The 25456-nt window shown below is 38.0% G+C and overlaps 1 protein-coding gene across 3 annotated transcripts in view; it reads left to right on the top strand.

Annotated features, from left to right (window-relative positions):
* Positions 1 to 25456, top strand: part of LOC126191580 (zinc finger protein 239-like) — a 319091-nt gene that overhangs the window by 111941 nt on the left and 181694 nt on the right. For all 3 annotated transcript variants that reach the window (XM_049932511.1, XM_049932513.1, XM_049932512.1), the window contains exon 4: positions 13774 to 13957. In XM_049932511.1, the coding sequence (XP_049788468.1) occupies positions 13774 to 13957 (184 nt within the window). The remainder of the gene's footprint in view (positions 1 to 13773; positions 13958 to 25456) is intronic.

The raw sequence follows: 25456 nt of genomic DNA, 5'->3' as shown, positions 1-25456 counted from the left end.
TTTTGAGAAAGTAATGTATTCAAGAGTAGCTTCACATATCTGTAACAATGAAGTACTAACAAAATGTCAGTTTGGTTTCCAGAAAGGTTTTTCAACAGAAAATGCCATATATGCTTTCACCAATCAAATTTTGAATGATCTGAATAACCGAACACCACCCATTGGGATTTTTTGTGATCTCTCAAAGGCTTTTGATTGTGTAAATCATGAAATTCTGCTAGACAAGCTCAAATATTGTGGCATGAGTGGGACAGTGCACAAATGGTTTAATTCGTACCTAACTGGAAGAGTGCAGAAAGTTGAAATAAGTAGTTCTCATAATATGCAAAGATCATCACATTCCTCAAACTGGGGAACTATCAAGAATGGGGTTCCACAAGGGTCAGTCTTGGGTCCTTTGTTGTTCTTAATATATATTAATGACTTGCCATTCTATATTCATGAAGAGGCAAAGTTAGTTCTCTTTGCTGATGATACAAGTATAGTAATCACACCTGACAAACAAGAATTAACTGATGAAATTGTCAATACTGTCTTTCAGAAAATTACTAAGTGGTTCCTTGTAAACGGACTCTCACTGAATTTTGATAAGACACAGTACATACAGTTCCGTACAGTGAATGGTATGATGCCATTAATAAATATAGACCTTAATCAGAAGCATATAGCTAAGGTAGAATATTCCAAATTTTTAGGTGTGTCCATTGATGAGAGATTAAATTGGAAGACACACATTGATGATCTGCTGAAACGTTTGAGTTCAGCTACTTATGCAATAAGGGTCATTGCAAATTTTGGTGATAAACATCTTAGTAAATTAGCTTACTATGCCTATTTTCACTCGTTGCTTTCATATGGCATCATATTTTAGGGTAATTCATCACTGAGGAATAAAGTATTTATTGCACAAAAGCGTGTAATCAGAATAATAGCTGGAGTCCACCCAAGATCATCCTGCAGACATTTATTTAAGGATCTAGGGATATTCACAGTAGCTTCTCAGTATATATACTGTCTTATGAAATTTGTTATTAACAACCAAACCCAATTCAAAAGTAATAGCAGTGTGCATAGCTACAATACTAGGAGAAAGGATGATCTTCACTCTTCAAGATTAAATCTAACTTTGGCACAGAAAGGGGTGAATTATACTGGCACTAAAGTCTTTGGTCACTTACCAAATAGTATCAAAAGTCTGACAGATAACCAACAAGTATTTAAGAAGAAATTAAAAGAATTTCTGAATGACAACTCCTTCTACTCCATAGAGGAATTTTTAGATATAAATTTAAAAAAAAACAAAAACAAAAATATTAAAATAAATAAATAAATAAAATAAAATAAAAATAAAAAATAAAAATAAAAAACACAAAAAAATGAAAGAGTTGTTATATTAACTTAAGTATGTTGTTAAATTAACTTAATTATGTCATGTATTGGAAAATTTGACTCGTTCCACATCATTACGAAATATCGTATTCATGATCCATGGAACTAGTATTAATCTAATCTAATCTAATCTAATCTAAGGGAGAGGGTAAGGAGTCATTCCAGTCCCAGGAGTGGAAAGACTTACTTTAGGGGGAAAAAGGACGGGTATACACTCGCACACACACACATATCCATCCACACATATACAGACACAAGCAGACATATTTAAAGACCAAATATGTCTGCTTGTGTCTGTATATGTGTGGATGGATATGTGTGTGTGTGTGCGAGTGTATACCCGTCCTTTTTTCCCCATAAGGTAAGTCTTTCCGCTCCCGGGACTGGAATGACTCCTTACCCTCTCCCTTAAAACCCACATCCTTTCGTCTTTCCCTCTCCTTCCCTCTTTCCTGATGAGGCAACAGTTTGTTGCGAAAGCTTGAATTTTGTGTGTATGTTTGTGTTCGTTTGTGTGTCTGTCGACCTGCCAGCACTTTCATTTGGTAAGTCACATCATCTTTGTTTTTAGGTATATTTTTCCTTCAGGGAATGTTTCCTTCTATTATAACCATCTTTGTTTTTATATATATATATATATATATATATATATGGGGGAAAAAAAGACGGGTATACACTCGCGCGCACACACACACACATATCAATCCACACATATTCAGACGCAAGCAGACATATTAAAAGGCCAAGGCCAAGGTCATCGGTCTCATCGAATTAGCGAAGAATGGGGAAGGAAGTCAGCCATGCCTTTTCAAAGGAACCATCCCGGCATTTGCCTGGAGAGATTTAAGGAAATCACGGAAAACCTAAATCAGGAAGGCCGGATGCTGGTTTGAACCGTCGTCCTCCCGAATGCGAGTCCAGTGTGCTAACCACTAAGCCAGCTTGCTCGGTCTGTAGATGCTGTGCTCAATCAAGATATGACCGCAGAGGTGCAAGACATTCTGGCATCACCACCGAGCACTGATTGTTACATAACCATCAAGAATGCTCTGATTACCCAGCTCACAATCCAAGAAATGGGAGAACCTACTCCACACTGAAGAGCTAGGCAATTGCACCCTTTTGCAACTACTACATCAACTGTGTACATTAGCGAGTAGTGCAGTCAGTGACGACATTCTGTGGAATACTTGGTTATCATCCCTGCCACCCAATGTTTAGAAGATATTGACAGTGTACACTGGCAATCTAGAAGCACTCATGCAAATCACAGATCGTGTGGCAAAAATCTATCTGTCCAGGTGTGTCACAACAGTTTGCCTTCAGCTTCAGGTAGATAACACTCATGCCACACTACAATCACAAGTGGCCAAGGGCACTCTGCAAGTTGCTACATTAACGTGAGATTCTGAATGCAATGACAGTGGCCAACCATGACTGCAGATAGCAAACGGCAATGCTGTTGCCGTCAGTTGGTGTGTTGTGGAGTGTAGCAATAGACAAGCCATACAGTTGGTTGTAAGAACTTTGTGAGGGGTGGTAAGTCCACTGCAGATATTGCGCTGTTATTGAAAGAGGAAGACAATGACATTTTATTGTTACAACCCAGGCAAAGGCAAAAGCTGGTTATGCCTTCATATAAAGTTGAACTGCAGACAGTAGTCATGCAGCATTGATTTAAAAAAGTTGTTTAGTGATGAAAATTTATTCAGGATATATTGGTGTTTAAATAAAAGGCAGTTTAATTTTGTGCTCAGTTTTATTAAAGATGATGGAAAACTGCAGTGCCTAAAAAATGCAATAGTGCAAAAGAAAAATTGTATGTGACACTGAGGTAAGTTCACAAAATTTTATACGTTATTATGATGTGCTGCAATTCCAAGACTTGGTGAGAGAGGTGTGGAGGTTGAATGCCTGCTGATGGCTGATGTGTGTTGCACTTTGCAGCCATTATTTCATAAGCAGAAACAATATTACTAAGTTTTCCTTTGGCTTCTGCTTTATAAACTGGAGGTAAACATTTTACAACTACACTGATGTGATGGAAAAATAAGTCAATAACATCATCTTTTTGTTCCATAATCATCTTTACCCTATTTTGCCTCATTTTTAATGTTTTATTATCAGTAGTATGAACTTTACTATGTTTTCTTTTTTGTGTTGTCACACAACATTCACTGTTTGTTACCTCATATGGTACACCACTATTTTTGTTGTCATATGTGCTTCTCCCATATATTCTTCCTGTGATGCCAAAAGGTCGAGTTGATGGGTTTGATCTCCATTGTCTTCTTGGCTTTCTAACATTCTTACTTGTGATGATGTCAATGTAATATTTGTTCCTCCAGAGTAATGTTGTGGAACACTGTCAAGGCATGATAGCTGTTTGTGTCTCTTTGTTTTTTAATTTTTTGAAGTAGGAGAACCTGTTCCTAATTTTCTTTTCTTCTTGAACCTCTGGTAACTGTCCCTTAAAAAGCTTCCACTTCTTCTTACATTCGTCACCTGTACATGGAAAATACATTAGCTGCATCTTTTCGTTTGTTTCGCATTCTTGGTCACAGGTGAAAGTTACCAGTCTTTGTCATTTGCGTATTGTATATCACCATCTCACATATCAAGAATTGTGAAAAATCATTATAGGAATCACACAACTAACCGGCTGCAAAATAATACATGGAAAATTAAGTTTGACAAGAACATTAACCAAGATGATAATTGTCATACAAATCTTACTTATGTAAAGCTACATTATAAGGGGCAATGTTCAAAATTTAGAGCAGATATGCTCTTGTCAAAAATTAGAATTAAACACGTTTCAGCCTTTGGCACATATGCCTTGCTAGGAACAAGATCAGATTGATCAGCCCAGTGGCTTACATGCTGCCACGAAAACAATACATGTTGTGCTGCCTGTCGGGTGCGGATGGTGACATGTGTCCATTTGAGACATTATAACAGAAATAATTGGAATAAACAACAGTTAATTATAAAAACAAAATACAAAGGAATAGAGCTTAATGTATTTATGAAAATACAAAGTAGTCAAGCAAATGAAGTATAACTAAGAACCATCTATTAGGCTTTACAGAAATTCCCATAACGTAAAGCACGGAATATTATAGGATATTCATACAAAAGCTGTACAATCCCAAAAATAACTGCACGAAGGTAACTTTTGTAGTATACATCTATGAGATTTGAAGAAACAGATAAAGGAAAGTGGCAGGAAAACATAGTAAAAAATGAGGGAATAAAATTACGCAAGTAGTGGATTAAAGCCACTGAAAAAATTTTTGTTATGTAATTGTAATTGTTCATTGAGGATGAGGCTATCATCGTTAGCTGTATGCTTGAAATTCTCCAGCTCTTTGAATATGTCCAGCCTATGACCTCTCTTTTCCAGGTATAAAATGGAAATTTCTTCAACTCTTTTCAGTTTGTGACCAGAAATTAATAGATGATCAGCAAAAGTGGGTTTACATACATTGTTGTTGTTGTGGTCTTCAGTCCTGAGACTGGTTTGCTGCAGCTCTATATGCTACTCTATCCTGTGCAAGCTTCTTCATCTCCCAGTACTTACTACAACATACATCCTTCTGAATCTGCTTGGTGTATTCATCTCTTGGTCTCCCTCTACGATTTTTAACCTCCACGCTGCCCTCCAATACTAAATTGGTGATACCTTGATCCCTCAGAACATGTCCTACCTACCGATCCCTTCTCCTAGTCAAGTTGTGCCACAAACTTCTCTTCTCCCCAATCCTATTCAACACCTCCTCATTAGTTATGTGATCTACCCATCTAATCTTCAGCATTCTTCTGTAGCACCACATTTCAAAAGCTTCTATTCTCTTCTTGTCTAAACTATTTATCATCCATGTTTCACTTCCATACATGGCTACACTCCATACAAGTACTTTCAGAAATGATTTCCTGACACTTAAATCTATATTCGATGTTAACAAATTTCTCTTCTTCAGAAACGCATTCCTTCCCATTGCCAGTCTACATTTTATATCCTCTCTACTTCGACCATCATCAGTTAGTTTGCTCCCCAAATAGCAAAACTCTTTACTACTTTAAGTGTCTTATTTCCTAATCTAATACCCTCAGCATCACCGGACTTAATTCGACTACATTTCATTATCCTCGTTTTGCTTTTGTTGATGGTCATCTTATATCCTCCTTTCAAGACACAATCCATTCCGTTCAACTGCTCTTCCAAGTCCTTTGCTGTCTCTGACAGAATTACAATGTCATTGGCGAACCTCAAAGTTTTTATTTCTTCTCCATGGATTTTAATACCTACTCCGAATTTTTCTTTTGTTTCCTTCACTGCTTGCTCAATATACAGATTGAATAACATCGAGGAGAGGCTACAACCCTGTCTCACTCCCTTGCGAACCACTGCTTCCCTTTCATGCCCCTCAACTCTTATAACTGCCATTTGGTTTCTATACAAATTGTAAATAGCCTTTCGCTCCCTATATTTTACCCCTGCCACCTTCAGAATTTGAAAGAGAGTATTCCAGTCAACATTGTCAAAAGCTTTCTGTAAGTCTACAAATGCTAGAAACATAGGTTTGCCTTTCCTTAATCTAGCTTCTAAGATGAGTCGTAGGGTCAGTATTGCCTCACGTGTTCCAATATTTCTACGGAATCCAAACTGATCTTCCCCAAGGTCGGCTTCTACTAGTTTTTCCATTCGTCTGTAAAGAATTCGCGTTAGTATTTTGCAGCCGTGACATATTAAACTGATAGTTCAGTAATTTTCACATCTGTCAACACCTGCTTTCTTTGAGATTGGAATTATTATGTTCTTCTTGAAGTCTGAGGGAATTTCGCCTGTCTCATACATGTTGCTCACCAGATGGTAGAGTTTTGTCAGGACTGGCTCTCCCAAGGCCGTCAGTAGCTCTAATGGAATCTTGTCTACTCCCGGGGCCTTGTTTCGACTCAGGTCTTTCAGTGCTCTGTCTCCCATTTCATCTTCATCTACATCCTATTCCATTTCCGTAATATTGTCCTCAAGCACATTGCCCTTGTGTAGACCCTCTATATACTGCTTCCATATTTCTGCTTTCCATTCTTTGCTTAGAACTGGGTTTCCATATGAGCTCTTGATATTCACATAAATGGTTCTCTTTTCTCCAAAGGTCTCTTTAATTTTTCTGTGGGCAGTATCTATCTTACCCCTAGTGAGATAAGCCTCTACATCCTTACATTTATCCTCTAGCCATCCTTGCTTAGCCACTTCCCGTTGATCTCATTTTTGAGACATTTGTATTCCTTTTTGCCTGCTTCATTTACTGCATTTTTATATTTTCTCCTTTCATCAATTAAATTCAATATTTCTTCTGTTCTACTAGGATTTCTACTAGCCCTCGTCTTTTTACCTACTTGATCCTCTGCTGCCTTCACTACTCCATCCCTCAAAGCTACCCATTCTTCTTCTACTGTATTTCTTTCCCCCATTCCTGCCATTTGTTCCCTTACGCTTTCCCTGAAACTCTGTACAACCTCTGGTTTAGTCAGTCTATCCAGGTCCCATCTCCTTAAATTCCCACCTTTACATACATTAGTGCCTCTTTTTCCCAATGAATGTTCCTTCTATCTGACACTGAAAGACCTTCCAGATAGCCATATATAATAAATGCGACACATATCACAAGTGATTTTATAAACTCCTGAACTGTGTATAGGAGCAGCTGTGGACTTAAGATTGTGAATAAGATTTTTTTTGCAAGTTTTTGTTAGTGGAAAAGAGAAATTTGCATCCTTTTTTTTTTTTTAACTAGAAGACAAAGAATTCTATAAGAAATAGAACCTAAACTTGGAATCACAAAAACTTTTTTATACTCATTACTGTCAGAAACAGCACTGCTGCCTAAAGTGGCAACTTCAGCATTAGTTTTAACTTTGAAGATCTTTTCAACTAATGAGAGATCATAACTGTTATTAACTGCAATAGTTTTTATTAAATTAATCTCTTCATTAAGTTTTCAGGTGACAAAGGTACAGGAACTGCATGGTGAATGACTGACTGGAAAAATGCTTTTTTATGAGAGTGTGAGGCACAAAACTAGCAAGCAAAATCTGATCTGTATTAATAGCTTTTTGAAAAATACTAAAGGAAAGTCTGTTATTGTCAATAGCATTACTGAGGTCCAACTAATGAAGCTGAGGATTGTTATTTTCTAATTCACATGTGAAGCTGATGTTTTAATGACAACTTTGTATTTTCAAAAATACATTAAGCTCTCTGTGTATTTTGTTTTTATATTCAAGTGTTGTTTAATTCAATTATTTCTGTTATTATGTCAAATGGGCACATGTCACTGTCCACACACGATACGCAGCACAACTTGTATTGTTTTCATGGCAGCAATGTAAGCCACTGGGCCAATCAGTCTGATATTGTTCCTAGCAAGGCATATGTACCAACGGCTGAAACATATTTAATTTTAACTTTTGACTTGAGCACATCTGCTCTAAACATTGATCATTGCCTTCTTGCAATGTAACCATATGTAAGTAACATTTGCATGTCATGAAATTATCATCTTGGTTAATGTTTTTGTCAAATTTAATTTTCTATGTATTATTTTACAGGGTTTCTTAAAATATCATTCTGATGAAGACATCTTTAGGGGTGTCAAAACCTAGGTCAGTGTACCAATCAGTTATTTACAACCGGCTGGCTGTGTGATTCCAGTGTTGGAACTTATATATGGTTCCTGACAGACAGCCATGTTTAAAATCGTGAAAAATATTTTGAAGATTTCAAGAATAAGGCTGCTGCCCATGTTGATTCCATCTTCCACCTTCACAGATTTCAGACACATTGAACAAGAATTTTGGCTTAAATTGAATATATCTAATTGTGTAGAGGCTATAGATGTAAAACATGTTTATGTAAGAGCACCAGAGAAGAGTGGATCACTGTTTTTTTTTAATAAAAAGATTTTTTCGATTTTTTTGTTGGCTGTTGTGGATGCAAATTGTAAATTCATTGGCACTGATGTTGGTGCTCATGGAAAAAGTGTCTGATAACAGGATATTTCAGAAATAGGCTATGGGCAGGGAAATAGGTGCAAAGGACTTCACTGTATCTCCATCACAATGATTGCCAGAACAACTGATGTTACCTCATCTCCTGATAGGAGACAAAGCATTTGCTCTCATTGATTGTGTGATGAAACTTTATTCCAGAAGATCTGTAGATCTGATATAATTAAATTTTCCTTAAGACATTTGAATCCCGTCTTTATCTACATCACATCGAGACAAACAGATTTATAACTACAGATTATCCCATGCTTATTCAGTGTCAGAAAATGCCTTTGAGCTATTAAGCCAATTACTTAGAGTATTTTGTAGTCCTATTGCTGTGGCTGATGGCCTCATTTTATTGGCATGTTGTTTACGCAATTTTCTACAAGACGGTTATCTTGAAGAAAATGGTATTCCGTTTTATAGCTATAATGTTAATGAAGCAACCAGCCAAAACAATATGCATATCTTTTCTCATTTTGGAAGATTTCTGAACAGCAGTGGTTTTGAAATGAGTAAGAAACTTAAAGATATTTTCCTCCAATTAATATGGTTTTGTGGCATGGCAAGAGGCAGCTGTTAACAATGGGCTGTGATTAATCTATGCAATGGTTTATATAACATGAAACATATATACTCTTGCCTTTTTAATAGACTCATATAATAATCATTAATGTACATATGGACCTGTTTGTTAATAAATAATTTCTTGAATATACTTACTTGTTTTATTTAAGTCCTGTACTACAGCTTTACAGTTATCATTCACTAAAACATTTCTATATTGTTCATGTCTTGTGTCATAACTTACAGAATATTTTGCCACACTGTTAGTTAACTTTTCTTCATCAGTGCCTGAGAAACTCATTTTCACTGAACTGGATGTGTTTGGCCAGTAAAAGCAGTCTCCAGTCGCTACGTAGTTCAGTGGCAGCGACGCTACTGGTTTCTGACTGAATGTGCAGTCTGTCGCTAAAGTAACTATATGGCAGCAGACAATGCTGCCACTGCATTCTGCACGCCTCGCATTTCAAACAGTGGGAACCAGTGGTGCCACCTGCAGCTGGTCATTGCAGTCTACCGTCATGTTAGGAATCGCACCTGTACTGACACAGATTACCAGTTGCCTATCTCATCGCCACCGCTCACCAGGAATGCACAGCCCCTCACCTTCACCAACAAGAGCCTGCTGCTACCACCGACGATATGGTTCTGAGGTGCAGAAGTGTAGCCCGCCATTCAAACAGAGAAACTCAGCACGAAATCAGTAATGATGGCCACCGGCACTCCAGAGGGCAGCTGTTGACTGTTTTTAACTGAATGTGGCACACAATTACAGATTTGGGAGGTACAGATGCTGATGTGTCAGTTGTCCATATGCCAGTGTGCTGTGTCGCAGCTGTGATGACTGCCATCTTTTTGCCACTAAAGGTTCTACGTCTGAAAAGTATGGTTGTGGCACATTAGTGTTGAACTTAGGACTACAGTTCAAATTTGAATGACAGTTTGTCACAGTGGACGTAATGTATCTTATGCTTGGAGTGGGCTCTTTATCCATGTAGCATGTGAGGGGAAAGTGTGTCATGCGGAAGATACAGCAGTATGGATGATTGCCATAGATTCTCAATTCATAGAGCTTCTCACGGTTCCCAAAAATCACACGCCAGACACCCAGATTAGCACCTGTGCATTACTCAATGGTGCACTATATTTTGACTACACCTGGGCTACTTGACCCCGCTGCTTCAGACCCCAGAATTGAAGATAGTTCCATGCTTGCACGAGAAATCTGCCACCCATCGAGCAGTAGTTCAGTCTCTCCACTGCATTTGGCCCCCAGAGAAGTACAATAGATGACGTCCATGTGGCTGCTATAGACAGTTCAATGCCAGAACAATTCCAGATTGATATCCAGTACTGCATATTGAAGGTTTTACATTCGGTGTTCATGGTTAAGCACATCTGTTCTGCATTGGACTTAATTTGTGCATTCTACCAGATACCTGTGGCATCAGATGACGTTGTTAAGATCGCTGTCTGTACCCTGGGCAGACTATTTGAATTTGCCCAAATTCCTTTTGGATTTTGTATTGCTACCCAGACATTTCAACAGTTCATGGATGAAGTCACATGTGACTTAGACTTTCGTTATGTGTATATTGATGACATCCTGGTTAAGCCAAACTCAGAAGCAGAACATCTGTCACACGTATGACAGATCTTCACTTGTCTACATGCAGTGTTCCTGCTCGTCAACCCATTGAAGTGCATCTTGAAGTAGCTGAATTACAGTTTGTAGGCTGTACTGTCAACGTGCAAGGCATACAGTCTCTGCAAGAGAAAATAGAAGCTATATTTAATTTTTTGCAGTCTGCGACAGTTAAATAATTATTTTGTGGAATAACCAATTTTTACCATTGATTTTTTGCCAATATTGCCTGCCTAGATGCACCACTGAATAAATTCGTGCATGGTTCACTAAAGCCAAGGTACAAACGCCAGTGGAACAGTGAGGCCAAGTTGGTGTTTAACAAGCCAAAGACTGCCATCACAGCAGCTACAATATTAGTCCAACCAGTTCCACAGATGTGTGTGATGGTTATCGCGTCTGTCACATCAATTGGTGTTGCACTGCAAGAGCAAATAATTGAGCACTGGCAGCCCTTAGTCTTTTCCAGTAAAAAGTTATCGGTGCTGCCTATGCTGCTATTAAGAAATTTTGTCACATGTTGGAGGGACAGCAGTTCACTCTCATCACAGATAACAAGCCACTAAATGTGCTTTCCTCCAGCTTCCTGAGAACCATGTCAACTGTGACATGTCAGCTATATCAGAAAGTTCACTGCCAATATTATTTGTGTTGAAGAAGAACTGAACGTGCTACCTGATGCTGTCTCTCAAATTGAACTGATCACTGATACAGTTGTTTTTGAAGCTCTTGCCACAGAGCAATGATTACATAGTGAGATACAAGATTTGTAAGCGTGACCGTCAGGTCTATAACTCCGCCATATTATGCTGCCACTGTCAACTGCGCTGCTTTATTGTGGCACCGCGACTAACAAATTGTGACTACTGACTTTTGCCAACAGGCAGTCACCTCTTCACATAAAATGTTGTTATATAAAATGTTACATCCTAGAGTATGAGCCACTACCATAATGATAAAGTGAGCTTTTGTGTGGCCATACACGGATAAAAATTGCAAACAAAATATATATGACAATGTGTGGCCTGTCAACGGAATGAAGTAGTGGCACGTTCTGTTACCTCTTGGCACGTTTCTTCCTCCAAATCATAGGTCTGATCATGTCCATCTAGACCTTGTAGGACTTGTCCCACCATTGGAAGGATACACCTACTGCCTTACAGCCATTGATTGTTTTACTTGCTGGCCTGAGGTGCTGCGATCACTGACATACTGCTGAAACTGTCATGACTGTGTTCTTCTGGGAATGCATCACCGATTTCAGTGTGCCACTGTGAATTACAACAGACTAGGGAAGACAATTTGAGTTGTATTGTTCAAAGCACTTGCTGTACTACTTGGTATGAAGTAGATTATAACTACAGCTTTCCACCAAGCAGCAAATGGTTTAGTTGACACATGCACTGCCAACTGAAAATCACTTCAGTGTCACGGTTCACAGTGGTGGACAGAGACATTGAACATCATTTTAATGGGCCATATCTCTGTCCACCACAATGAATTGTGACATCGAAGCAACACTTTCAGTGGGTGGTGCATGTGTGGAAACAAACCACTGACTCCCAGGTTGTAAGCTATAGTTTTAATCCGCTTCATATCCAGTAGATCGGTGAATACTTTGAACAGATAATACTCAAATTGTCTTCTATGGTCTGTTGTTGATTCATCTCTGTATGTTGTTGAAAGAAGACCTAAAAGCCCCGACCGCAGAACATGTTCGTGACCCGTCAATATGATTGCCCAGAGAGTTCTTTGCCAATGGTCCAGATGATTGTTTTGGCTTGCCATATTTTGTACAAAAGCTGCACACACAAATCCGGTAACTACACCCTATTGCTCCAAGGCATAAGCAGCCTCGTGCCATTTTGTTTTTTGGCAAACTACGGGAGTGTCATCATGTCTTCATATGGCCTGATGCAGTATGCAAACCAGTGCAGCCACCCTACAGGGGACCTTACATTGTCATCAGGTTGAGGAAGAAGACATTGTAAGTCAATGTGATGGTTATGCCAACCAGTATCTCTGTTGACAGGCTCAAACCAGCTTTCCATGCACCCTACACTGGTATGGACTCTTCTACACACACTTGGGACTTGACAAACACTCCAGCTGTTCCACCACTCACAAAGATCAACCGCAATGGATGTCAGAGGCTACTTCTAATGTGCTATCAGCAGGCTGTGCATGACCCATTGTTACTCAGTCCGGATGATACATCCAGTTAAACAGAAAATGTTGTTGCCACTAACGGGGGGAGGGGGGTGGGTGAAGTGCAGTATTATGTGCAGTGTAATGCTATGTGCAAGGGATTATTATTTTTAATGATTATCTTTGATGCAGTGACTGACTTATGTTTTCTCTTTGTTTTATCTGTGTTTCATTCTGTTGTTGAGTATGCTATTAAACAGAGTCATATGTGTTATGGTTTGGTTTTTATGTTGCAGTAAAGTTAAATCATAATGCCCTCCAACAATAGATTAACATGGAGAGTTGCAATAAATTAGTCTCTGGACTAAAGCAACATTAGCTTTTTCCCCATTCTTTTCAAACAGATGTTCTGATGACAATTTCATAAGAAGCTAGAATTGATAATATTATATTAGTGATGTGGTGGTGGAAAAATAGGTTAAATAATTGTTTTTACGTGTAAGAGTACAGGTTTTCATGGCCATTGCTTTTGTAGGTAAAATCTTGTAGCTCTTTAGGCCGCATCATATTCCTATTCAAATTTCTTCTTACACAATCGATGTTTTGACCTCTCTGCTGAGATCTCCATCAGGATCTCCTAGTGCACCTGGTTAGCTAAACACTATGAAAGACCAGTCTTGGATTAATTTACAAAAGATAGTGAATGCAGAGTGCCAGAAGATCCTGAAGAACATCCAATCAGATGAGTCAAATAGTCAATGGTGTAAGAAGAAATTTGAAGATGAACATGGTGCAGCCTAACGGCCTGGAAAATTTTACCTTCAGTTACCGTGTTCCCCTTATCAAGTATTTCTAGTCTCTGAATAGGTTTTTGTTTTGTGCATAACAGTTTTGTTTAGTACTTTATAAGAAGAACTAGATTATATATGCCTTTTTATTTTTTTTAATTTATACATTTTGGTATGTTTCAGGTGAAAGGCCATTTCAGTGTGAATCTTGTAAAAGAACATACAGCCGAATTGATAAGCTGCGAGCACATCAGCACATTCATTTTGGGGAAAAATGTCATAAATGTCAAGTGTGTGACTATGCTACTGTGGATAAAGGCAGTCTGAAAAAGCACATGAGGATTCATAATGATGAAAGACCCTACAAGTGAGCAGTGAAGTCCAATTATCTGTTTAATTACTTCTTTATTTAACAAGAAAATAATATATTCTTCCACTGACGGTTAGTTGGTTTGTAAGATAAACATCTACATCTACGTCCATAGTCTGCAAACCACTGTGAAGTGTATGGTAGATTGTATTTCCCCTTGTACCAGTTGTTAGGGCTTCTTCTTGCACCATTCATGTATGGAGCACAGTAAGAATGACTTTTTAAATGCTTCTGTATATCTGGTAATTAATATAATCTTGTCCTTTCACTTTATGAAGTCCACAGTTGTACATTTCTGAATATTTAGAGCAAGTGACGCATGTTTCCAGATTTATCTTGGTGCCTGAAACTTTGTAAATAGTCTTTCTCAGGATAGTTCGTGTCTACCTTCAACTTTCTACCAGTTCAGTTTCTTCAGCATCTGGGTGGCACTCTCCCATGAGTCAAACAAACCTGTGACCTTTGCTGTTGCCCCTTCTCTGTATACATTCAATATTTCCTGTAAGCCCTGTTTGGTACAGGTTCCACACATTTGAGCAATATTCTAGGATGGGTCACACGAGTGATTTGTAAGCAATTGTCTTTGCGGACTGACTGCATTTCTGTAGTATTCTAACAATGAACCAAAGCCTTTTCACCTGCTGTACCTATGACTGAGTCTACGTGACTGTTCCTTTCCATAGCCCAACAAATTTTTACACCAAGATATTTGTACAATTTGTCCAGTTTCAGTTGTGACTCGTTTTTTGAAATGCATAGTTTTATAGTTACCAGGAGAAACAAAACTGGCATTCTGTGGATCAGAGCATGGAATGTCAGATATCCCTTAATCGGGCAAGTAGGTTAGAAAATTTAAAAAGGGAAATGGATAGCCTAGGTTAAACTTAAATCTAGCAGGAATTAGTGAAGTTCGATGGCAGGAGGAACAATACATCTGGTCAGATGAATACAGGGATATAAATACAAAATCAAATAGGGGTAATGCAGGAGTAGGTTAATAATGAATAAAGAAATAGGAGCACAGGTAAGCTACTGCGAACAGCATAGTGAACACATTATTGTAGTCAAGATAGACACCAAGCCCATGCCTGCCACAGTAGTACAAGTTTATATGCCAACTAGCTCCGCAGATGATGAAGAGATTGAAGAAATGTAGGATGAGATAAAAGAAATTATTCATATAGTGAACGGAGACAAAAGTTTAATAGTCATGGGGGACTGGAATTCGTTAGTAGGAAAAGGAAGAGAAGGAAAAGTAGTAGGTGAATATGGAATGGGGATAAGGAATTAAAGAGGAAGCCGCCCATAGAATTTTGCACAGATCATAACTTAATCACAGCTAACACTTGGTTTAAGAATCATGAAAGATCATTTTGTATGTGGAGAGGCGTGGAGACACTGGAAGGTTTCAGATAGATTATATAATGGTGAGACAGAGATTTAGGAACTAGGTTGTAAATTGTAAGACATTTACAGGGGCAGGTGTGGACTCTGACCACAATCTATTGGTTATGAACTGTAAATTAAAACTGAAGAAACTGCAAAAAAGTGGGAATTTAAGGAAATGGGACCTTGATAAACTGAAAGAACTAGAGGTTGTACAGAATTTCAGAGAGAGCATTAAGGAATGATTGCCAAGAACGGGGAAAAGAAATACAGTAGAAGAAGAATGAGTAGCTTTGAGAGATGAAATAGTAAGGCAGCAGAGGATCAAGTAGGTAAAAAGACGAGGGCTGGTTGAAATCCTTGGGTAACAGAAGATATATTGAATTTGATTGATGGAAGGAGAAAATATAAAAATGCAGCAAATGAAGCAAGAGATAGGTGGAAGGAGTATATAGAGGGTTGTTGTGCCTCGAGAATTTTGGGGTAAATTCTAGAGACACTCGCTCTTCCACTGTCTCGAACACTCGATATTTTAAGTATGAGGTGGGAGAGTGGAGATGTGTCTACCGTGCCACGGGTTTTTGTGTGTGCAGGATGGACGTGTATCTGGAGAATACTGCAATCGGGGCGGTCGATCGGCGCAGACAAGTGTTTGCCGCTCGCGCCATAGAAGCTGTATGTGACGTACAAGGAGCAAGCACGCATTATTCTTTGATGATGTAATGATTGAACAAATGAAATCTGATTTGACTAGAGACTTTTAATTCAGGTGTTAGACTTGCTAGAAGCAAGAACTGTCTTTGAATTTCCATGTGGTTCTAAAACCAAACTTCTTTGTAAATGTTAATTAAGTGTGTTTCTAAAGCTCAAAGTACGAGTGAAATACAACAAGACGGAGACATTTATGTCTAAGAAGAGAATTTTATGGTGTATAAATACATTGTAAATTGCCTACTTGTTTAACAAGGACGGCAATCTGAATTTATATGTTCTATCGTCAAAACTATTAGAACATGGCGACCTACCTGTTCAGGACTCTCAGAAAGAGGAATTTTAAAACAAAATCAAGATAAGAAGATATTGTGAGTTGCCATAGCAATCAATAGTAACAAGACAAAGAAATTGTTTCGCAGAGTTGGATTCTGCATAAACAGCAAAAAGGGTGAAAGTTGATGAATACCAGACAAAAGAAGAAGTAAGGAAAAACTCAACAATTTAGACTAAGAAGAGTTATGACGAGATCTATACGATGATGAGGATCCAGTGTGGAGAGTAAGCAGCCCCCATGCACATCGCGGGGGTGTGGAGGCAGTAACCAGAAACCTACACCAATGGTGCCAGCTGCTGCTCACCATTGCTGACTACAGATCTGTTCCCTGACACAGATGCTGAAACTAACCTTTGACGCTGCTCGTGCCCGTACTGTTCACTGGCGCCAATTACACACCTGCTCACCGATGCAACCTAAGACTCTACGCCGGCTGAGCGAAAGACAATAATTATTTGAATCAAAAGTTACGGATACTGTTCAATAATAGAGTGTTAGTATAGTTATTATACTCAGAGGTGAATCTTTTTAATGACACGAGATCTAAAAGTAGAAAGAATATGGATCAATAACAGCAACTAGCAGAACCAACCACAGCTATTAAAGTGACTAGGGAAATGCCAGACTGGTCTGAAATAGTAAATTTAACTAAAGCCCAGCAGGCAGATTCAGCAGCTGTAAACGCTCAGATTACTACTTTAAGTAAAAATCTAGAAGCTCAGAGTTTTCAATTAAATTCTAGATTATATGCACAAAGTAAAGAATTTACTGCTCAAGATACTTCTATAAGAAAGGAACTAAGTGCTACTTTAAGTGGAAAACTTGAAGCGCAGGGTGAGGTTTTAAATGCTAATTTCGATGCCTTAAATGGTAAAGTGGAGAGTTTGCAATTATATTTAAAGAATGAATTAAGTAATTCCCTGACTATCCATGTAAATCAACGACACAGAGTAATCAATTTCAGGACTTAGCTAAAAAACTAGAATTTGATATTGAAGATAAATATAATAATGTAGAAACTGAACTTAGTGAAAAGTTAGGATCATTTCAAAGTATATGCAATGTACATTCGATGCTGTAAAGCATAGGTTGCACACCTTAAAAGAGAGTTTGGAAAAACAGGGTAAATTAATACCTCTAGTCCTATCGCAAATTGCATGTGTTAGTACCCAAGTAAATAACATGGAACAAGACTTAAAGGAGAAACTAGCCACTTCAGACTTAATAAATATAAGTAATCTGGAGGGACAGATAGAGGAAATAATCGATCGAAATGTTGCCACGAGGATAATCTTCGGAAATGTTTTGACTGTTGCTTTTTCCAAACTTAATGATAATAGCAATGTTATAGACGACTTGTGCGAAGAATTCAAACTTGTTCATGACAGAGTAGAAAATAGAATAACTTTACTTAATGTTGTGTTTCCTAGTAGGGTGGTAATTGTTTTGTTGTGGGGTGGCTTTCACACAAAATTTAACAAGAAGTATTGGTCAATAAGTAATCCAGTGATGGGATCCGGGTGGAGTCACATTTGTTCCCCAGGCAGAGCGATGACTGTTGGATCCTGAGTTGTTCTCGTTGTTTCTTCTGTACTATTTTTCCTGCACCGAATCCCCTCCAAATCTTAAGCTATTCTGTTTTCTATTAATGAATTCTTAAACCATCCTATAATTTTAGCATATAGAAAATCGAATATGACAAAAATAATAGACTTGAGAGAATCATGGATAAACTGTGATCCCAGATATGTAATGAAATGAATAGAATATAGTATTAATGGAAAAATAATATCATGGTTCTATTCAAACAGAGTGATGTTGAGACAACATAAACTGAACAGAGTATTTTATGTATGTATAAAATCTAGTGTAAAGTGATTAAGTAAACAACTGTTTGATCGTAGGGTATATTATTCTATTTAGTATACAATATTTTATGCCTTTTATGAAATGTGATGTAGATGGGAGTGTTTGTATTGGTTTTGGAAGGGGTGGGTGTTATAGATTAAAACATGATTTACACTAACAAATAAATCATGGCTAACACAGAACACACTCCACACCTTTCAAACAACCCTTGCAAACAAGTGTGACTGATTCTTCACCATCTGCCATTCCATAGGGGTTGCTAAGATTTTTTTCGGGGACTTCAAAGGTGAAGGTGAGAATGTCCATTCTGTAGGAGACGTTTAACACCGTACCTCCTCCAGCTTCTCACTCAAATATCAGCGAAGTAGGCATCCTGGGGAAGGGGGGTGGGAAGGGTTTCCTGTCTGTGGGGCTGTCTTCTTTCTCTTCTTTGATCTTACCAACCATTTCTACTTTTTCCTTTCTTGCTTCTCATCTGAGTACCGGTCTATCTTTCCCTGTTTACATATTTATATACTTCTGTCCCTGAAGTCCTTCTTATTTTCCGTGGTTTCCAATAACCTTCAACTTATTTCATATAAATAGGCTGAAGAATCTGGATAACCAGACACACTTACACATACACACAATGAAACACGAAGACACAAACAATGGAAGAACAGATAAAAATGATGTAAGAATCGTCAAGTGTTGCAGAGGGAAAGAATGGGCACATAAAGAAATATGCACACATGACAGTTTATTGTGACGGTTCTACATCACCTAGTTACTTGAGAAAACTATGAAGTAGATATTTATTAATATGTATATATAGGAAATATATGTACAAGAACAAAGATGATTCTATATCACATATGTACGTAAAGATATAAAAACTATGATAAACCACATCAGGGACACTTAAGAAGGAAGTGTGAGTAAATACTTAAGAAGGAAGTGTGAGTAGTTCAGGAGAGCATAAGCCAAGGAGGAACTAATGAGCATAAGCCAAGGTGGAACTAATGAGCATTAGCCAGGGAAGAACTAATTGTGATAATTACTCAGGAATGTCAGTCAAACATTTGTTCTGATGATTTGTAGGATAGTGGGACAAGAATAGCATAAGTAAAGGTATGATATATTGAATAATATATATGTGGTGTGTATTGGAAGCGTAGGAGTGGAAGCATAATGGAGGACTCTAGGGGATTAAATGAAGTATTAAGAAGTGAGTGTTAAGTGTGAAACAGATTTAGTTTACAGACAATATTTAATTGTAGTGTACATAAAGATGTATACTAGGGAAATGTACCATGAGGCCTACTCAGGAAGGATAAGGATGTAGCACCCAGTTTTATTGGATATAAAAGGGCAGATCGGCAGACCTAAGAAAGGCGGACCTATACTGTGTGGACAGGTGCACCAAGAAGGGGATTGACCTGTACTGTTGGAAAATAGGAATTAAAAAGGGGTGTACCTGCCAAAAGCAGGAGAAAGGGTACTCTTAGGATCAAACCATATGTAAGGTATAGGTACTGTTCCTAGAGGGGAAAGGACAGTATCATGACAAAAGTCACAAAATTTTGTCGAAATTATTCTGGTAAGTTTGGATTCTCTATTCCACTAGCATTGTTATGTTTTATGTTCATGAGCGTCGGAAAGAACACTCTCATTTTCCCGGAGTTCCTCCAGACTACAAGCTATGGTAGATAATCAAACTAATATGTACTAAAGAAAAAACTACAGAGGAGTAGAGTAAAGTGTCTGTGACACATGGAGTTCGTGATTGGAAATCAAGAATGTTGTCCGCACAATTCCTAGATATAAAAGTACTAACTCCAATATGCTCAGATAGTTATTAGCAAAACGAAGAAAGAAGAGCTAGATATTAGGTACACGATTACTAGAAGAAATATAATATATACTGATTAAGATGTGAATTATTGTTATGGGGGATATTACTATGCATAATGAATATGTATAAAATATCACATGTTCAAGATAAGGGGAGGGATATGTAGTGCCTCGAGAATTTTGGGGTAAATTCTAGAGACACTCAGTCTTTCACCATCCTGAACACTCAATATTTTAAGTATTAGTGTGGGAGAATGGAGATGGGTCTACCGCACCACCTGTTTTTGTATGTCTAGGATGGACGTGTATTGGTAGAATGCAGCAATGAGGGCGGTCGATTGGCACAGAGAAGTGTTTGCCACTTGTACCATGGAAGCTGTTTGTTACATACAAGGAGCAAGCACGTGTTATTCTTTGACAGTGTAATGATTGTAATTGTTATGAACAAATGACGTATGACTTGACTAGAGGCTTTTAATGCGGGTATTAGACTTGCTAGAAGCAAGAACTGTCTTTGAATTTCAGGTGGTTAATAAACTCACCACATTGTACCTGATGGTTAAAGATGCAATTGACTTGCAAGAATTTGTATACTTACGTGAGACTTGTGGAAATGGAAATATACCAGAACTGAATGGAAAGTATTATGAGAGTACCTAGTTATTTCAATAGCAGAGAGAGAGCGTGAAAGTTTTTTTTTTTTTTATTTTTTTTTTATTTTTATTTTTTTTTTTTTTTTAATATTTTTTTTTTTTTTTTTTTTTTTTTTTTTAAATCCTTCTAACCAGCATTATTTCTTCGGAGAAGAAGTTGTGGAGATTGACACAGCCGTGTATCCAGAGAAGAGGATCAGCTGAACATTTCAAGTAAGCCAGTTGTAATAAGAGAAAAGGAAAGTGCGCCATCCAGTTTTGCACTGCTTCTCTTGTTGCCAAACCATTAGAGGGTCTATACAATGGTGGCAGTGCACGCCAGCAGAACCATTCCTCTGTGAGCTCTATCTGCAACAGCATTGAAGCACTATGCCTCATCGACGTGTGTATCGTCAACGCCGCCACCGCACTCCCGTCTACAAACATATTATCAGTTTTGAAAATAAACTTGAGGACAATATTATGGAGATGAACAAGGATGTAGATGAATATGAAATGGGAGATATGATACTGCATGAAGAGTTTGGCAGAGCACTGAAAAACCTATACCGAAACAAGGCTCCAGGGGTAGACAACATTGCATTAGAACTACTGATAGCCTTGAGAGACCCAGCCATGACGAAACTCTACCATCTGGTGAGCAAGATGTATGAGACAGGCGAAATACCCTCAGACTTCAAGAAGAATATAATAATTCCAAGCCCTAAGGAAGCAGGTGTTGACAGGTGTGAAAAATACTGAACTATCAGTTTAATATGTCACGACTGCAAAATACTAAAACGAATTCTTTACAGGCAAATGGAAAAACTGGTAGAAGCCGACCTCGGGGAAGATCAGTTTCGATTCCGTAGAAATGTTGGAACATGTGAGGCAATACTGACCCTACAACTTATCTTAGAAAATAGATTAAGGAAAGGCAAACCTACATTTCTAGCATTTGTAGACTTAGAGAAAGCTTTTGACAATGTTGACTGGAATACTCTCTTTCAAATTCTGAAGTTGGCAGGGGTGAAATACAGGGAGCAAAAGGCTATTTGCAATTTGTACAGAGACTAGATGGCAGTTATAAGAGTCAAGGGGCATGATAGGGAAGCAGTGGTTGGGAAGGGAGTGAGACAGGGTTGTAGCCTATCCCCAATTATTCAATCTGTATATTGGGCAAGCAGTAAGGGGAACTGTTGTGACTTGCCGATTATTCAAAGTGCCGCCACGCAATTACGCACGTCCTCTACGTGCGGCGCTGTCTGCCAGCCACGCAGCAGCTGCGCCACCTAAGCGGCCAGCCGAGTAGCGGCCGCTAGACTGAGACTCAGTGTTTAATCGAATGCCGACTTGTACACAGGTCAACTTACTCAGTGACTTATATGTGTTGTTGTCCGAAATATGTGTTAAATTTGAAGATATAAAAGGAACAAAAGAAAAATTTGGAGTAGGAATTAAAACCCATGGAGAAGAAATAAAAACTTTGAGGTTTGCCGATGACATTGTAATTCTGTCAGAGACAGCAAAGGACCTGGAAGAGCAGTTGAATGGAAAGGAGGATAGTAGATGAGTTTAGCTATTTGGGGAGCAAAATAACTGATGATGGTCGAAGTAGAGAGGATATAAAATGTAGACTGGCTATGGCAAGAAAAGCGTTTCTGAAGAAGATAAGTTTGTTTACATCGAATATAGATTTAAGTGTCAGGAGGTCTTTTCTGAAAGTGTTTGTATGGAATGTAGCCATGTATGGAAGTGAATCATGGATGATAAATAGTTTAAACAAGAAGAGAATAGAAGCTTTCGAAATGTGGTGCTACAGAAGAATACTGAAGATTAGATGGGTAGATCACATAACTAATGAGGAGGTACTGAATAGAATTGAGGGGAAGAGGAATTTTTGGCACAACTTGACTTGAAGAAGGGATCGGTTGGTAGGACACATTGTGAGGTATCAAGGGATCACCAATTTAGTATTGGAGGACAGCGTGGAGGGCAGAAATCATAGAGGGGGACCAAGAAATGGATACACTAAGCAGATTCAAAAGGATTTAGATTGCAGTAGGTATTTGGAGATGGTGAAGCTTGCACAGGATAGAGTAGCATGGAGGGCTGCATCAAACCAGTCTCTGGACTGAAGACCACAACAATAACAGTTTTATATTTCTGAACATTTAGAGGAAGTTGTCAATATTTGCACGGCTTTAAGATCTTATCAACATCTGTCTGAATATTTGTGCAGCTACTTTCAGAAAGTACTTCATTATAGATAAGTGCCTCAGCTGTGAAGGGTCTGAGGTTACTACTAATATTATCCACAAGATCATTAATACACAACATAAACAGCAGGGGTCGTAACACATTTCCTTGGGGCATGCCGGAAGATACTTTTACATATGTTGATAATTAGAGCAAATACGGAGACTTACAAGCAGTCGTTCTTCCCACGCACAATTCGTGAATGGAACAGGGAAGGGGGGATCAGATAGTGGTACAATAAGTACCCTCCACCACACACCGTAAGGTGGCTCGCGGAGTATAGATGTAGATGTAGATAACTGTTCATCCAAGATAACAAGCTGCATTCTCCTCACAAAGAAATCATTGATCCAGTCACCACTTTTTCTTGATGTCCCCTATGATATTACTTTCTTTGCTAAGTATTGGTGGGGTACTGTGTCAAATACTTTTGCAAAGCATTGCCTCTACCTCACTACCTTGATCCATGGCTTCCAGGTGTCATGTTGGAAAAATATAAGTTGGGTTTCACATGATTGACCCTTTTGGAATCCATGCTGGTTGACATGGAGGAGATAACTCTGTTCGAGATACGTCTTTGCTTTTGAGGACAGAATAAGAGGGGCTAACTCAGTTGAAAATTCTGTAAAGAACTGTTTGAATTGTCTTAGTAGTCTCTTTTAAATGTTGTTTGGTGTCAGAGGTACCTTTAATATTGTAGAATAAAAGCTAAAACACAGCTTTATATTGGGGAGTAACAAAATACTGTTTTTAAAGATATATTGAAATGTCTTTCACCTGTGAAGTTTTTCGGTGTCACTGGCAGGGTAAGTGACTGGAATGCAAGAGAGGAACCATGGTTTTTCGACTGAATAAGGTGGCACTCTTGGTAGGACACTGGATACACATTTACAGAATGAACTGGGTGCAAAACTCATTCCAGCCATCCAGCTTTATGTTCTTTGTGGTTTCTCTGAATTGACTGCGAAGAATGCTTTAATGGTTCTTTTGAAAAGAATTCTTAATGATTTTGTTCCCTACCTTGTTTATATCTTTGCTTGTACTCCAGCCGCATTGTCAATGAGACATTAAATGCTCACCATTCTTTCTTCTAGATTGTTATTGTTGTGTGTCATTTGATCAAACTATCTAGAAGCCCAGAAATACCGTGAATCACAAAATCCAAAGTTCATGATAGTGTGGATTGTCCAAGACCAAAATAACTGCTGAAGCAGAACTGTTAAGCTTACCTTTGAAGTTTTCATGATGTCTTTCTTAATTTCCATTTTTTTTAGTTCCCAGTAGTTTTTTTTATTTTTTTAGATTACTCATCTGTGTCTCTGTTTCATATTGTTTCTCCTCAGGGTCTCAAATAACTTTTCCTGATGCATATTGTTTGATTATTTAAGGTACGCAAATGACAGGAAGATATCTGGGTTTGTCTTTACTCTTCTTTCCATTATCAAACAGTTCTTCTTCTGTGTAACTGTTTAGAAGTGCAAAATGTCAACTGATCCCTAGGTAGTTTTCAAATTCATCTGCTCATACATTCTTTGGTACTGTGATAACAATGCTTTACAGAAAATGTTAGTATGTTTGTGATATTAGATTAAATATAGTGCAGGTTCTTGTTCCTCCAAATGCGTTTAGTATCTTGAAATGCATGTAATTTACACATGCTAACTTGGTTGGACTCTCTCATTCTCTGTCTGCAAAACTGAACCAAATATAAGGTAATCACAATTGAAAAGGAGAGCTTCATTATACCAGCATTGTATGTAATCCCAGTTTGTGACTGTGTTTGCCAAGAGATGACATGGTAGTATTACCAGTTGCATAAGCAGAGTTAATGGCTTCACAGTAATTTCTTAATTTCTGGAGCGTGTTTCCACTGTTGTCGCATGATGGATTCCTCCCAATCAGCACAAAGAGCAGCTATCCTATAGGTTTTGATGAGCGAGTTTGTGAGTATGAAAATACTGCATTTACTACACCACCAACAGACCATAGACCTTATTATACGATCAACTTGATATGTTTATCTGTTCCTAAGAAACAGGAGTCTTAGCAGTCAGTCAGACAACAAATGACAAAAAAGAATTCTTTTTGTGTTGTATAGTTACGAATTAAGATTTTTTGTAATTTTTGCTTTATTTTTACTGTGAAAGCTTGCTGATTTCCAAATTTCATGATTCTAGGCCAAAGGGAAGTACACTATAGGTTTTGACGAGTGAGTATCAAAATATGTGGTGTAAATTGCCTTCTTCTTCTTCTCTAATATTATTTTTTTATTTTTTATTTTATTTTATTTTATTTTATTTTTTTTTGTGTTGACTTAGAAACTTATATTCATTAAATCACCAAGGGACATTAGACATTGGTATGTAACATAAACTTCAACGATATGTTAACCTCCTGAAAAAAAGCTTAACAGATGGACAAATGGACAGTCAGATAACAAAAGACAAAAAAAATTCCCTTGTGATATAA

Source organism: Schistocerca cancellata, chromosome 6, assembly GCF_023864275.1.
Source record: "Schistocerca cancellata isolate TAMUIC-IGC-003103 chromosome 6, iqSchCanc2.1, whole genome shotgun sequence".
NCBI lineage: Eukaryota > Metazoa > Arthropoda > Insecta > Orthoptera > Acrididae > Schistocerca > Schistocerca cancellata.
Note: the sequence above shows the minus strand (reverse complement) of the source record. Positions and strands in the feature narration are given on the sequence as shown.